The 16,184-nt window shown below is 38.9% G+C and overlaps 1 protein-coding gene and 1 long non-coding RNA gene across 4 annotated transcripts in view; one reads left to right on the top strand and one right to left on the bottom strand.

Annotated features, from left to right (window-relative positions):
• robo4 (roundabout, axon guidance receptor, homolog 4 (Drosophila)) overlaps positions 1 to 9,794 on the top strand; it is a 29,189-nt gene extending 19,395 nt beyond the window's left edge. For all 3 annotated transcript variants that reach the window (XM_077242383.1, XM_077242384.1, XM_077242385.1), the window contains exons 10-19: positions 313 to 484; positions 568 to 753; positions 841 to 883; positions 1,567 to 1,682; positions 2,532 to 2,852; positions 2,926 to 3,033; positions 3,141 to 3,279; positions 6,255 to 6,509; positions 6,585 to 6,916; positions 8,365 to 9,794. In XM_077242383.1, coding sequence (XP_077098498.1) covers positions 313 to 484; positions 568 to 753; positions 841 to 883; positions 1,567 to 1,682; positions 2,532 to 2,852; positions 2,926 to 3,033; positions 3,141 to 3,279; positions 6,255 to 6,509; positions 6,585 to 6,916; positions 8,365 to 8,585 — 1,893 coding nt within the window. In that variant the 3' untranslated portion in view covers positions 8,586 to 9,794. The remainder of the gene's footprint in view (positions 1 to 312; positions 485 to 567; positions 754 to 840; positions 884 to 1,566; positions 1,683 to 2,531; positions 2,853 to 2,925; positions 3,034 to 3,140; positions 3,280 to 6,254; positions 6,510 to 6,584; positions 6,917 to 8,364) is intronic.
• LOC143749853 (uncharacterized) lies at positions 3,734 to 15,703 on the bottom strand. The gene is made up of 3 exons (XR_013207081.1): positions 15,645 to 15,703; positions 9,931 to 10,030; positions 3,734 to 3,915 (listed from the first exon to the last, which is right to left on the bottom strand). It is a non-coding gene; the product is annotated as an uncharacterized LOC143749853 (long non-coding RNA).
• Positions 15,704 to 16,184: the final 481 nt, after the last annotated feature.

Here is a 16,184-nt window from a genome sequence, read left to right as displayed (position 1 = left end):
TAAAAGTGACACGAACCTGCCAAAATCAGGTTCTGTCTTTTTAGAGTATTTAGAGACACTTTTTTAAATTAGTCCACCATTCAGATTTTCTTTCTAGAAAATTGATGCATATTTTCCACTAATTTCTTTGTTGCTGTTTATACAAGCATTAGCAGGGGAATCCTGCACCATTAAATTGTTTTAGCCACTGCTTTACTCTATTATTATGGTATCATTGATATTAGATTGGCCTAAACATCACATCAAAATTACAGATACATTATGAGTAGTAGTCTGCTTGCTAATGTTTTACTATGCTGTTCTTTCTGACAGGTGTGGTGTGTGGAGTCTGAGGAACTGAAGTCTTTTAACTGGACAGTGGACAGTGGAACACACAGTATTGAGATCAGCACGCTGCAGCCCGGCAGGCTGTACTGGGTCACAGTGGCTGCCGTAAACGGGGCGGGAGTGGGCGTCCAGAGCGACCCATACAAACTGCTCATAGGTAAGCTAATAAACTAACACTGAGGTATAATTTTAAATTGTAATTCACTCAGTATGTTACCTGTTTCTCTCTTTTTTCTTCAGAGTTGAGGCAGGAGTCAGCACCGCATCAGACAGGCATACTCAGTATGTCTCATTTCCTTGCTGTGATTAAAGAGCCGGTATTCATTGGAAGCGCTGGCACCCTCCTGTGGTGTGTTTTGATGATTACTGCCCTGTTTTTGTACAGGAGACATGTCAGACCCGCCAACCTGGGAGGCAAAAGCTCAGGTAAGCTATAATAAAGTCCCAATCTAAATCCTTTAATTTACTTTACGTCCATAATCATACAATCATAATTCTCTCTTCCATTTATAGGCTTATATAGACTGGAAAGTGAAGATCTCATTATCAAACACAGGTAAAAAACAATAATGAAAAAAATAAGGTAAAAGGTCATAATACAGTGACAACAATACTATTGAATTTTAAAATATTCCACAGTGCTAAACGATAACCATGTTAATGTACGATGATACTTTAAAGAATACCATGGTACCTGAATAGTACATGTCCAAAAAACATAATATCACAGTGGTATATTTCCAAAAAATACTATCTGTACGACTAAATTCCAGATAAGAAAAACAATTATGCTCGGTAAATCACAATTATGACAAAAAAAGTCATACTAAAAGACATATTATAAGTCAGAATTATTAGATAAGTCAAAATTATGCCCTAAACTTGAAATTATGAGATAACGTTATAATTAAGACAAAAAGTTGAAATTATGAGTTAAAAAGTCAAAAAAGTCATAAAATATGACATCGACTTTGTCATAATTACTACTTAGCGTATCTTAATTTAATCTTTTTATCTCATAATTATGGCTCTCTCTTAATTTCGACTTCTCATAATTTACTTAATATCATAATTTCAACATTTTATGACTTTTTTCTTATAATATCAATTTATGTCATAATCATGCTTTTTTTAATCTCATAATTCTAATTTACCACAGCATGAACTTTTTTTTTCTTAAGTGGCAGAAATTGGCTTCCACAAGTAATTGAGTCACCATGCTTATTATTTCCCTTCTAGAATGGCGGCGCCAGACTCTCCGTGGATCTCTGGAGGCTGGAGGCCAGACTCCAGCAGTGAGCCCAAGCAGGGCCTTTGGACCCAGAAGCAGGAGAACTCTGGCTTCCGGAGGACCAGTAAGTCACAACTTCCCCTGAGTTTTAACTCGAAACTTGGAACACCAAAACTGACATTTGAAACACAACAACAACTTTAGCATCTTCTTAAATCTTTCACCGCCATTGACTGAATTTTCTGGCTTTCCGCGTTTTCACTGTTATACAGTAGGGTATTATGCAACTTCTGAAAGAGAAGCTCGGGATCTAAACGCAGGCAAAAAAGGAGCAGAAACGAGCTATAGAAGTTTTGCTTATGCACGTTGTAGTCTTTGGGGGAAAAGGCGATTTTCTCAGCTTTTTGTTCAAAATGTAGCTTTTTTAATGAAACATACCCACATACCCAAGTGTTAATAAAAAAGTATGCATTTTGTTTAAAAGCAGAGGCTCTGTTCTTTCTTTTGATACATTGCATGTTCAGATATTCATACAATAAAGTATTCTGGGGGGAATACAAATTTCTGTCAGGGAAAGAGTTGAAGAATTCTGTCATCATTTACTTACCCTCATGTTGTTCCGAGCCAGTATTACTTACTTTCTTTAATGAAACACAAAAGAAGATGTTTTAAATAATGTTCATGCTCCTCCGATAAAGTGAAATTAAAAACAAAATTTTTTTTTTTCATTAAACTATTCCTTTAAGACTTTATTTAACCCAAATCTTCATCTCACCATCCATGCACCCTCATCTACTCCTCTTTTGCTGCCTCTCGTCATCTCTCTGGATGACAGATACGTCCTGATGAGAACCTTCAAAGATGCCTGTCACCCCTAAAGTCACGACTCTACAGAGTCCTCATCAACTCTAATTACCGTTGACATCTTGGCACATTATGTAAATCTGTCTGATTTTTACCTCTGTACTGACAGCTCTGCCCATTACGGCTAAAAAGGAGCCTTACCCCCTGCGGTCAGCCGTCCCCATTGTATCAGACAACTGTGGCGTCTATGGCACCTTTTATGTGGATCTAACCGGCAATGGACTGAAGACGTTTAATAGTCCGGGTCGCTGTCCCAGAATGCCCCACGGCAACTCTCAACTGCATAACTCCGAGACTGTTCGCATCACCGAACCCATCGTCAAAACCGCCGTTGTGAGGGAAGTGCAGGCATTGCCATGGAAACGCGCCCTCCCTTCCCAGCCCAATATGGGAGTTCTGAAGGAATCGTGGGAGAAAAATCACAAGCGGGGTGAGACATCCTTACATTCACAGAGTCATTAATATTAATTTCGTCCAGCACTGACATGTTTGTCCACTTCCAGAGCTGCACACGGTGAAAAGTGCCCCATTAATGCCCATGAATCAACACGCTCTGGCAGTGTGCAGTGTACCAAACAACCATCAGCAAAGATTCAGCCAGCACCCTGCAGGTTTGAACACTAGCATTTCTCATGTTTCAAATCATAAACCTAATCCTTTGAATTTCAGAAGAAGTGTAGTGAAACTATCTCTTCTAAGCTGATCTACATTCCCTCAGGTGGTGTATCAGAGCATGTGAAGCTGCCAAGTTCTCCACGTATCCTGCATTACTCCACCTCTCTCCAGCTGGTGGACATGTTACCCAGCCCTCCACCTCTTCCAGTGGAGGACAACCACAGCCTCAGCTCAGAGGACGAGTGAGAATCACACCGACATCCAGGGCTAAATTTACATGTTCAGAGATTGGATTGCTCTTTTTTTTTTTTTAGCTCAACAGACATTTTAGTTATGTTGGTAAAACTTTATAATAGGGTTCAATTGGTTAAATTTTTGGTAATGCATTAGGTATCATCATGAACTAACAATTTTATATATATATATATATATATATATATAAATTTTTTTTTTTACATCATTTATTATTCTAGGTTAATGGGATATTTCACCCAAAAAAAATAATTTGCTGTTAATTTACTCACCCTCAGACCACCCAAGGTGTCTTTTTTCTTCAGTAGAAATGTAAAGAAGATTTTTAGCTGAAACAGTTGTCCTTGGTGATTCGTATAATGCAAGTCAACGTCAGCTAGCGTCACTTTGAGAGTAAAAAAAAACATATACAGGCAGATCAAAATGAATACCCGTGGCTCCTGACGATACATTGAGGTCTTATGAAGCGAAACCATCAATATGTGCAAGAAACTGAACATTATTTACAACATTATTATCTCTAATCCACAGCCTATGCAAACGGTACTGAGCGTGTTAATGGCAGTCTGGAGCACATAATGACATCAATTGGCTCCAGTGTAGTTTGCTTCCCAACATACTTTCTTCTCAAGAACACAAAATAAGCTATTTTGAAGAAAGTCTTAAAGATTTGGAATGAGATGAAGATGAGCAAATGACACAAACAAATTGGGGTGGGGAGTTGACCTATCATATAATGTTACTCTCTAAATATATCAATACATTTTAACATTTCAAGTTAAATTGCTGTTCACTGTTAGTTACTGTAATATTTTGCAATGTGTTTCTCCTAAAATAGGAGTAATACAAATCGACACAACTTAGACTCATTTACTCATTAAAGAGTTTGAGCTATAAAAATACATGGAGAACATAATTCAGATAATTTGGTCTGGAAAGAGTTTGATATAAGAGGTTTCCAGTTTGTCTAGGGAAATCAGAGCACAGTGTGTAACAACTTCTGAATCTATAAAGGAGAAATGAGATCACTTGGGTCTTTTTCTCAGCTGAAACATCTGAGACGCTGTAAACTTCTAGCTTCCTGGAAAGTTCAGTGCACAGGAATATACTAGAACTTTAGATTGTCTTTCTTCTCATTGTGGCTTCATAAATGGTGATACACTTCAGTGTTTAAGCGTTCTGTCATAGCAGGATGTGAGTGGTGCTAAATCACTACTGCCACAGAGCTCAAGATTTATTTCTCACAGACATCTTGAGGGGTTGCGTCCCTGCATGTCCGTAATGACAGTGTCTGTGACAATACCATGTCTTTATAGCGTGGGAAGAGAGAAGTCTACTACTGTCTCTCTCAGCTCTCAGACTAAAAGACTGAAAACCAATTTAGCCTGTATCTCAACTCTAATGGACAGGGAGGCAGAAGGGGATATGGCCCACACTATTAATTAGAAGGTCTGTAAGTGAGAGGAAGTGTTTTAAATGCTGTAGGACACAAACAGGAAGTTTCTTCCGCCGGTGCAAGCTAGCTAGCAGGAACGGACACAGAACTGCCCACTCAAGAGAGTTTAATACAAAAACACAGATATATGGATACAAACACCTTTCTAAAAGATCATTTAATAGCTGAGAGGTTGCCCTTTTATGTCTCTTTTTTTTTTTAGACATTATTGGCTTATTGGTTATGTTTCAGGCAAGTACTTTGTCTCATATGTAAAATATGTCAAAATGATAGGAAGTAACAATGTGCAACCTACAGTATGTTCAAAGTGAAATTATACTGAAGTAGTTCTACATTTATGCAAAATACCACCTGGTATTGATAGACCACACTTGTGAGTTATTGACCAGAGCCAAAACATATCTCTGTATAAAACATTATCTTTTAAAATATTGTACTTTCGCCTCTGCTCACCCCCTACATATGTGAGATTACTTGCGTCTTTTCATCAGAAGAAAAAATCTGAGAATCTGGTTACTTGTTTTTACTTCCCAAATAGTCTATTTCTGTCATTGAAGAGATCTCATTCGTGATTTTGCTTTCCTATTGGTAAAATACAGAGACATGCAGGGAAAAAAGGATATCTTGAGCGTGAATTAGGAATATGTTCCCATGACTCCCTTGTTTTAGTTCAATCATGGAAAATCGTGGCAATGTTGTAGGCTACTAATTTGTTCCCATGTTTTAATTTAGTTAAATCATTGCCACACTTTAACAAAAAAAGCTACAAATTAGTAGCCTGAAGTTGTCATGCTCAGATTCTAGTCAGAATGGATCGACAAATGCCTCGATCGCGGTTCTCTGTTCCTCTTTTAAAATTAATGCGCTGTCTACATCTTCTATAACAGACACGATAGCTGAATCTACACATCTAAAGTCTAAAATCTCCAGTGGCAGCCATTCTTTGTCGTAAAAGAATTCAACCCAAGCGCTCTTTGGTGACGTGGATGATTACGTTACTGTTGACCACCTGTCCATCATTGTATAAAGCCCGCCCTGACAATTTGATTGGTCCGAACAGCTCTGGTTCGTGCATACTTGCTTCTCAACGGTCCAGACCGAACTTCCCGACCTCAAATGTTGTGGGCGGGGCTAAGTTCGGCTGGCATCCAGGCTAACAAATTAGTAAAACGTGGCCACAATTTATCTAAAACAAGGGAAAAATATAAATTCTTAATTTATGACCACGATATCTCAGCAAACCCTACACATGTTTAATCATACTATAAAATCTTATAATTGAACATTTGCGTATGGTAAACGCCAAGCTAGCAGGTTAAATGGCTAACAGTATGCTAAGCCTACATGCAAAAGTAAGCCCCCTAAAATAATAGAGAAATGTTTAATTTCACAATTTGTAGCTTTGGTTATATACTGTACTATTACATGTAACATAATTTACAAGAAATGTAGCAATGCCAGAAATAGTAAGAGTAGTATGAATTTAAACATGTATATCTGATCCCTCAGGTCGACCAGATCCACCAAGCTGACGGTGGACATCGGCTCTCAGCAGTCAGTGTGTGCTGCCTCTGGCCTCCGGGGTTTCACTATGTCCACTACGGGCTGTCCAACCGACCACAGCCCAGCCCAGCTCAGCCCGTCCTATAGCCACCTGTCCACTGCCTCCTTCTGTCTCTCCACCGATGACTACCAGGACACCACGCTCAGTACTCTGGGCCACACTCAGTACATGGAGATCAGCCCTAAACCACAGGGGCCGAGGTATGAGAACACCTGAAAGAGCATTTATGTGAATAAAGTGTCAAGACGTGGGCTAATTTTGATGTCTCCCATCAGTACGTCTCATCAGAGTTCTCCATCAATGCCCCGTCCATTCTCTCCCACGCCCACGTTCGGTTACATCTGCGGGCCTGTCGACCAGGAGATGGATGATGAGCAGGGGTGTCAGCCGATCGGACTCAGGGGAGCCACCCTGAGAAGCACGCCCTCCTCCTGTTACAGCGAATGGGAGGGTTCGTTGTGGAACGGCTGGGGTTCGGTGTCCGAGAGCAACGCGGCGAGCGCTCGAACGAGCATCATCAGCTCTTCTGACTGCTCGTTCCTAAACGATGCGAACTTTGCCCGCGTCCTGGCTTTGACAGCCGAATCTATGAGCGGTACTTTATCAGGCAAGATAAAACTCTCTTCAACCTCTGTAGAATTAGGTTGTTTTATTTATAGTCTCCACATGATTCAAATTTCAAGTTTGCTAACTGCAATACTGATGTAGTTGACAGAAATGGCCACTAGGTGGAACAATCTGCTCATGCAGTCGAGGTCTGTGGCTTTATCAGCAGGTCCACACGGATACAGCACATATTGGAAGCTCTGCTCATCTCCACACAATTGGAATGGCCACTATTTAAGTAGTGCATGATCAAATAAACTGTAAATAAAAAATAACATTTGGGTGAAAATGTTTGTAAATGCAAATATTTTGGCTAATCTTAATCAAGCTTTCAGGTACCAGTAATAGTGTCAGATCTCACATGTTACCTTGTTTAAACCCGTTCTGCAAATGTCGAATGGGCATACTTATAAGTTATTTATAAGTCTGGCTACATTAGTTGCTTAAACTGAGCACATTTCAGTTTTCTTTGCTGCTCACCACTTTTTTCCAGTTTTTTATTAATTTCTCAGCTCTGTAAGGCTTTACAGTTTTTTCTGCCTCATTTGCATAGTCAACAAATAAGTATTATTGTTTAAATATTCGCTTCAATTCAGATCATAATTATGTATGAAGTGGCCCTAAAATATCTGGTTACTTTAGTCACATTTTAATATTTGAATATCATTGCATTTCATTTAATAACAAAATGTCAACACAAGTTGCTTTTATTCTATAGGAAGACAGCACAAGCAAAATAGGTTTTAAATGATAACATTTCGACACTTTCAAGTATATTCAAACTAATTTCAAAAAATAGCTAAAAAAAGTGAGGTTAGTTCTGAGAAAAGCTTTAGCATTATTTTATTATATTTTTTTATTTTATTTAATGCAATCACATTCAAACTATTTAAAGTGTCACTCAGGCACCTTTTGGGATCATTGCATAACTTAATTGGAGAACTGTATTTTGAAATGAGAATTCTCATTGTCGGATCACATTCACAAGGCAACGCAGCATTACGCTTCCCAATGAGACAGTGAAAAATAGCAGCCCTACTTTGATACAATGAGAAATAATGGGATTTGAGGACCAGTCTGCAAATTGCCTGAACTCCCCCACCATCCTCTCTGAAGTTTCAGCAAATCAATCATGCCTTTCAAAAGAGAAACCTACTGGGACTTTCCTCTCTCCATTTGCTGATTGTTTCCCCCTTTCACTCTCTCTCTCTCTCTCTGTCTTTCAATCTCCGTGAATGCATCAGGTTAAATGACTAGTACATTGTAACCGATGGGTTCAGCAGCCACGTGCATTATCATTCAGCGTTATTATGGTCAAATTGACTTGTGCAACTTTATACGTATTAACAGATTGCTTTTGGTTGTGTATGTTGTACCTACGTGCATGTGTATGCATGCATCTCTCTTGATTTCCTTTGTGATGTGTGTGTGATGGTGCATTTTCTGCAGATTTCTCCCCGCCTGCATCCCCCCTGAGTGTTGTGTTCCCCCCTCGAGAGTGTTTTGGAGAGGTGGAGCCGCTGCCCGTGTGGGACTGGAGCACCGCGTGGGTGGAGGAGCTGGAGGCCCAGTTCAAAGCCTCCAGAGAGACCAGAAGAACCGCCACATCTAGCAGACACTCAGGCATTGAGCACTGGAGAGGACATCTGGAGACCCCCTCGCACCGATGATCGACTTGTTCACGCTTAAGGGATGTTTATGGACTACATTTCCCTGCATTCCTCAGGGCAACCCCCCTCCTTGTAGTTTTGATAGTCTTGGGTTTGTAGCAAGGTCAATTAAATGGAACAACACACTGCTGTGTGCCGTGTACGCCACTTGTACAGTTGTACCACACCATAATAAAGACTATTGTACAGGACATTCATATTGGCATTCGAAGAAATGTAAATAAACCAGTTTTATTTAATAAACCTCCACATACGCTTTTATAAATCATATACGCTTTTATATGACAGAGTTATCTAAAATACACAGGAAATATTATACAAGATGTTTTGTATTTTAGGATTCATTTTTATTATTTTATAATTCAAATACATTTCTTTCTTTAAATTTTATTTTGAAAAATGTTAGTTAAGTTTGCATTTAACCTGCTATATAATGGAACAATGTAAGCAACTTTAGATAACTTTTTTTATAAAGTTATTTTTATTGATTATTGATTTATTTTTTGTATGAACGTAGTTTTTTCTATTAGAAATAGCTGTCATTTTTTAATGAACGTCAAATATTCCTCACACTTGCTGCGCTACTAAAAAGTCACATTTTAGATCATTTTATTTTTACTAATTGCTTTTAAAAGTTAATAAATGAGTATTTTATTGCAAGAATCGGCCTCTTGGATCACTGACATATGTTTGTGTTTGTTGCATATGTGTCCTACTGTCTCGTAGTTAAGGGTGCACAAGAGGTCTGTCAAGAGAACATGTACGGCCCTCCAGAGCTCTAATCCTCACCGCAAGTCAGAAGAACCGAATCAGACACCCGCTGGACACACACACACAGAAAACACAAGTGACCATGGCATGACTGCAGAGGGATTATCGCTTGTCCCCTTCTTTCTCTCTCTCTCTCTCCCTACGGCCATATGCCTGGCACAAAACACACCTCCCCCATTACACACTTTTATGCATGTGCACACAAACACACTACTTGGATCTACAGCCTTGAATTCGTGTATGGCCAAAAAGGCATCTTTTTATAGCCTGCTGGTAATCCTTTGACCCAGTTTGCCATGCATGACCACACTAAAATACAAACTTTTGCTTCTCTGGTTTCTTTCTTTCATTTGTCACAGCAGAGCACCCCACATTTGTCCCCAAGGATTATTTTTGCATGAAACGATTTGGGTTCCTTTGTTAATGCAAATATATATATATATATATATAAAAAAAATTCCCCTCCTGATTTATTAAAAAATAAATGTGCAAGAGACTAAACATGAATCAGGGGCAAAATTCGTTTTCATTCTTTGCTTGTAAGTAAAATGAAGTTGTAATTTCTTGGAAATACCTTTTGCAGCGATATATTTTTAACATCCAGACGCCATCCACGCTGTTGAGACCGACGTTTAGATTAATATGTACTGTAAATATCTGCTGCGCACTTTCCTCTAAATAACAAAATAAACAGACACACACACAAAAACAGCAGTTAAGAAAGCATCTAGTCATATTGATGTGGATATGTTTGCATCAGCTCTGCAATTCATCAGCATCATGTCGACACTGTTATGATAGTTTGATTATAAAGTATATTTTAGACTATACAGTACCTAGACTATACAGATCTGACAATATGAGAATATAGTTTGAATTAATCCATTTTCTTTGCATGACACATTGACATTACAGTACAGAATACAGTTGTGCTCAGAATTATTGGCATCCCTGGTAAATATGATCAAAGATGGCGATAACAATAAAATTGCATTGTTTATTATTTTGATCTTTCATTAAAAAAAGGTGCAAAAATCTAACCTTTCATTTTTTAGTAAAGGGGAAATTCACATTATGAAATGTTTTTCTCCAAAACACGTTCGCCACAATTATTGCACCCATAGAACTTTTTTTGAGTAAAATATCTCTTAAGTATATTCCCATTAATTTTTATTTTTTTTGCAAACCAGGGTGACTTGGAACATAAAATTGTCTAGCTATGACTTTGTTTCACAGGATTATAAATATGAGGAAATACAAAGGCCAAATTCCCTTAATCATTCATCACAATAAGTAAAACCACAGAATATAGTTCTGATATGCAGAAAAAGATTGTTGAGCTTCGCAAAATAGAAAGTGGCTGTAAAACAAAATCGACGAATCTGCCTGGAAGAGGACGTGTGTCTATATTGCGAGGAGGAAAATTTGAGTGGCCAAAGGCTCTCCAAGGTAGCCTAGAAATCTAGACGCACCCTAGTGAAAAAATATTTTGCTGCAAAGTGTGGTCTAGCAACTCTCCGTTGGCATTCGAGCTGGAAAAACCCAGAGCCATAGAGAGAAAAACCAAACTCTGGTCAGGCCAATCAGATCGTGTATAGAGTTGGTGGGCGGGCTTAACATAATGACGGCAGAGTTGTGACGGTTCCGTGTGATTTCCATAGGTGATCTGCTACTTGAAAACAAAGAAGATGCTGCTGGCGAACAGCGGTCTTTCGAATCAGGCCGAATCTGGATTACTTGGAGTTAAGAGAACGTCACTTAAGTCATTCTTAAAAAAAGGAAGATGTGTTCGGAGTTTTGACGACCGGATGCGGCAAAAGTTTAATATAGGCCTATCAACTGTACGCTGGTGGGAAAACGGATGGGACTCACTCAGCCACAGCCGCCCGTTGCTCTGGTTGGTTGTAGCTCTGTCCTATTGTGTGCAAAGGGAATTTGAAGGACAACTGTTTATCCCGCCCCTCGGATTGAGGTATGCCAATTGTGAGTTCCCAGACCTAACATCTTGATAGGTCTGGCTTGCCAGTATCTCCAAGGATCACACATGGAGAATTGCAGAGATTAGTTGAGTCTTGGGATCAGAAAGGCAAAAATAAATAAAGAAATAAATTCAAACAACCCAAACGTGTTGTTTGGGAGGGTTTCAAGAAAAATCCACCTCGCTCATCCAAAAATAAACTCCAGCATATTCAGTTGTCAGACACGACTGGAACTTCAAAAGGGACCAGATTTTAAGGTCAGATGAAACTAAAAAAAGAGCTTTTTGGCAGCAAACAAACTAGATGTGTTTGGTGCAAACAGGGATGAAAAGTACCCCATGCCTACGGTTAGATATACTGCTGGATCTTTAATGTTGAGGGACTATTTTTTTGCTGGAGGTCCTGGACATCTTGTTCACATACATGATATTATGGATTCTAGCAAATACCAACAGTTTAAAAATCTAAACCTGACTGCCTCTGCTAGAAATCTTATAATGGGCCGTGGTCGGATCTTCCATCAGGACAACGATCCAAAACAAACACCAAAATCAACACAGACATGTGACACTGAGCACAAAAAGAAGCTTCTGCCGTGACCATTCCAGTCCCCAGACCTGAGCCCTATAGAAAATGAGTGGGCTGAACTGAATAGAAGAAGCATCAACATGTAGCTGGGAATCTGCAGAGACCCTGTATGGAGGAATGGTCTCTGATCTCTATTCAGATGTTCTCCAAACTCATCCAGGATTATAGAAGAAGACTTACAGCTGTTATCTTGGCAAAAGGAGGTTGCAAAAAGTATTTAATACAAGGATGCCAATAATTGTGCCCAACGTGTTTTGGAGAAAAGCATTTATTTCATAATGTGATAAATAGTTGCAAATACAACAAATTAAGTCACAATTGTTAGATCAAAAGTCTAACAAATATGAGAAATAAAGTTGCAAACACATGATCGTAAGTCACAAACTGGAGAAATAGAGAAATTAAAAATCAAGTTATAGTTGTGAGAAATAGTTGCAATTATATAAAGTTGCAAATACACAAAATGAAAGTTGCAAATGAGAAATAACCGCCAAGCCGAACGGTTCTTCGAATGGTAAGGAATGGTTCCTGTTGTTTCACTAACAATTCACTTGTCAGGGAAACTTAAAACCAAGCATCACTGCCTGCAAATTTCTGTCAGACCCTTTCTGAGTTCTGTCACCAATGTTTCCAGGAATTTAGCACATGGGACAGATTTCCAAGGTAATACATCGCAGCTCTTAATTATCAGCCAAATTGACATTAATGTCAAACACCTGAGTCATCGCGCTCGTTCTTATCCGTCAACTCACTAAATGAAAATTAAAGGCCCCGCGTGGCGCGCCGTCCAGTTGAGTGTGCTTACCCTCACACTCGGAGGTTCAGAGGCGGGTGTGTGTGGAGATGAGAAATGGCAAGAGTGTTTTGCACAGACCCCATGGGATCCAGCCTTCTGTTGGCCTTCACTGACCCAGATCTGCCCTGAGAAAGATTAAACTCAAGGGTCCCTCTGTTCCCTAAACCCTACGCTCCACATGCAGGGTATACAAATCCAAGACGGTTCAACTGGAGCTGCAGAGAGAAAAGATGTACAATTGTGTTTATGTGCAATTGGTCACGAATTGCGGAGATTACACCAAAACAGTTGACTGCGTATTCAAGAAGCTCTCACGGACTGATGGTTCAGTTTATCTCAGAGGCACAAACATTGCTCACTTGCCACATAAATGAGTCTTCGTACCTCACTAACAGCCTGGCAGCTGTGCGACTCTAAACACGCTTTTCTCGTCTCTAAAGAGCATTCAACCGATTTAACCTGGTGTTTGTCGTAAAACATCTTGACATTGATTTCAAAGCCAAATGCCAAAGCCACTGTTTTACTAGCTTGTTTGAACATTGTCCTCTTGGTTTTAATGTGGCAATTGCATGTGCTTTGCATACATTATATGAACAATGAGGTTGAAGGCATCCATCTCTGGGTTCTGTAATTAACATGGAAATGGGAGAATGGTATTTTGACTGCGCTTCGCTCCCCTCTGGCCCTCCTGGGTGTGTCTCCACTGACACAAAGCTAATGAATGAGCTGGTGATTTATGGGTAGTGGGCTTCCACTTAAGGAAGAGTGCGTGTCTCGACTACTTGGTTTGAATTCTAAGGAGACCTTCAAAGGTGAAAGCTCAGATGATCTCTGTACCCTCAACATCTCGCAATAAATTGCACCCTCCAAGTGATCCACCTCTAAAATTGATTCACTAATATATTAAAAAGGATAATCACGAGAAGAACCTTTGACTGGATTTTGCGCAAAACTGTAATCCTAATTGTTGATGAAGTTTAAAAATTGCACATATTAGTACCTACATGCATGTTGACCAGAATTTGACCAAGTGACATCATGTTCTTAGATCAACAGCCTTGTTGAGATGAGTGATGTTTAGTTCCAACTTGCTCCAACACCTGTATGGAATCTTCCAGTGATCCTGCAGACCTTGATTAGTGGGTTTAGGTTTGTTAAGGTTGGAGTTAATCTCTTCAGGAAGGTGGCCACCCCTGGGTTAGGTTTCTTTTTCTTCTTCTTTTTTTACATGAACATTCCAGAATTACAGTTGGGAACTTATACAGTTCTGTGGGATAAAAAAATATTGACATTCGGTTCCATTAACGGTTATTGCATGTGAATTTTTCTGCAGATAGCCTATTGTCGTGATACCATTCTACCATTCGCTAATAAATATACAGCGCGATAATCAGAGTAGTCCGATTACAGAATGAATAACTCTAATGGGTTAGTTATTACTTATGTTATGAATTAAAAAGAAAAAAAAAGGACATTCATTCAGCGGAGGACTCCCGGTTTACTGGACCAAAACCAAACCGAACGAATGAATCAAAGGAGCCAATTCTTTTTAGTGAATCCTTAACTAATCACGACATTATTCACAGCAGAGCAATCTGTGACTTTTAACGTACAGTAAATGAAAGCAAGGCTGTGAGGGATAGATAGCTACATCTATTCAGTGGGTTGTACTGTTATTTAATGTGTGCTTTTTGCAGCGTATGCCACTGAAAAAATTTCTAAAAAAATTACTAAATCTTTTCCTTTTCCTTTAAATCATCCCTTGTCTGGCTTATGCTACTCTGAGCAATGCCTGAACTTTGTATTTTGAGCACTTCTTGCGTTGTTTTTGCCTCTTCACAATGACTTGACTTGTCTTTAGTCTTCAGTTGTAAGTTGCTTTGGATAAAAGCGTCTGCTAAATGACTAAATGTAAATGTAAGTCTATCCCTCACAGCCTTGCTTTCATACCAGTCATGACGCTGCTCTGAATAAGGTCTACACACTGACTGGTTGTTGTTCAGATCATAACGTTAAGTTAAATTGCAGTACAAACGAAAAACTTAGTTGTAAACCAGTTGTGTACTCAAACTTTACTACTGTTACGCTTAAAGTAGCCTATACTTAAAATTATTTTTATAGGCTACTCTAAAAAGTGGCCAATTTAGTCTCAAGTAGTATTGAAACAGTACACATAAGTAGCTATTCTAGTACATTGATATTAGCATATAGCGGTTACTACATAAAGTATACTTAAAATATACTTGAACTCTACTGAAGTATACTTAATAAAATGAACTTGAAGTAGGCTATAGGCCACTTATTTTTCGTAAGGGGACTTCTATGTGCATATTTATGCATTTTGTCAGCACATGTCTCCATGGAATAGGCTATTACTACATGTTTGTTGTTTAATACGGTATATTATTATGGGTTTCACTTTATTTTAAGGTGACATAGTGCTTACTCAAATAAGAGTAACTACATGTAGGCCTACTTACTCTATGGTTAGGGTTTGTTGTTTAAGGGTTAGTTACTTGTAATTATGTATAATTTATTGTTATTACTATAGTAAGTAGGCCTTCATGTATTAACGAGTAACTAAGTCACCTTAAAATAAAGTGTTACCTGATTATATTCCAAATGTGTATTTCTTAAAAGTACTAAAATAATCGACCGTTGAATCGGAACCGGATTCCCCTCCCTGGACCAAACAAAACGCATAAAATGTTAGAGGTATAAAGACCGCTCAAATGGGTTGTTGTGTATTTATATTCTATTTTTACTCATGGTCTACAAATGCACACTGCCTTCCTTTTCATCTAAATACTTATTTGCCGGTTTTCTTTCTGATGTTCTCACCTCAGGCTAGTCTCAGGTGGGAGTGACTCACATTCTTTGTTTCATTCTTTACCCTCTAACCTTACTTGTTTTTATCCAACTTACTGTCTCTTTCTCCACACTTTTCTTCATTCCTCTTCCCCGTGTCTCCTCAGGATCCAGTGTTGCTCGGGTAGAGGTAATTTCATGCCCCTCAGTGTCGGTTCATCCAGGTGGAATTATCGCTGCTATGTGCCTGCCGTAACCTTAGGAACCAAAGATTTTAACAGTCTCAGCTGTTAACGTTCACGGACCTGCTTTGTCTTTGTTGCTGTAAACCTTCGGCTTAAAGGCACACTATGCAAGATTTTTAGATCAACATATCCAAAAAACCACTAAAACAATGTTATATTTTATTGATTTGTGTACTTACAGGTGAGCAACTGTTTGGATACATTTATCGACAGAAAACTAATCATTGTTATACAGCTTAACACAGTAACGTCTTTATGTTTAATTCTGCGAGTACCATGCCTAATATCGATCTAGCTCACTGCAGTGTGCAACAAGTGTCTCATAGTAGCTGCCGCGCGAACACACAGAGTAGCATTATGACAACTTTCAACACACTCAATTGTATCTAATATGATAAAACAGCGCTGCGTT

This window comes from Siphateles boraxobius, unplaced genomic scaffold, assembly GCF_051911475.1.
Source record: "Siphateles boraxobius isolate OS27281-9 unplaced genomic scaffold, OSU_SipBor_1 25, whole genome shotgun sequence".
In the NCBI taxonomy this organism is placed as follows: domain Eukaryota; kingdom Metazoa; phylum Chordata; class Actinopteri; order Cypriniformes; family Leuciscidae; genus Siphateles; species Siphateles boraxobius.
Note: the sequence above shows the minus strand (reverse complement) of the source record. Positions and strands in the feature narration are given on the sequence as shown.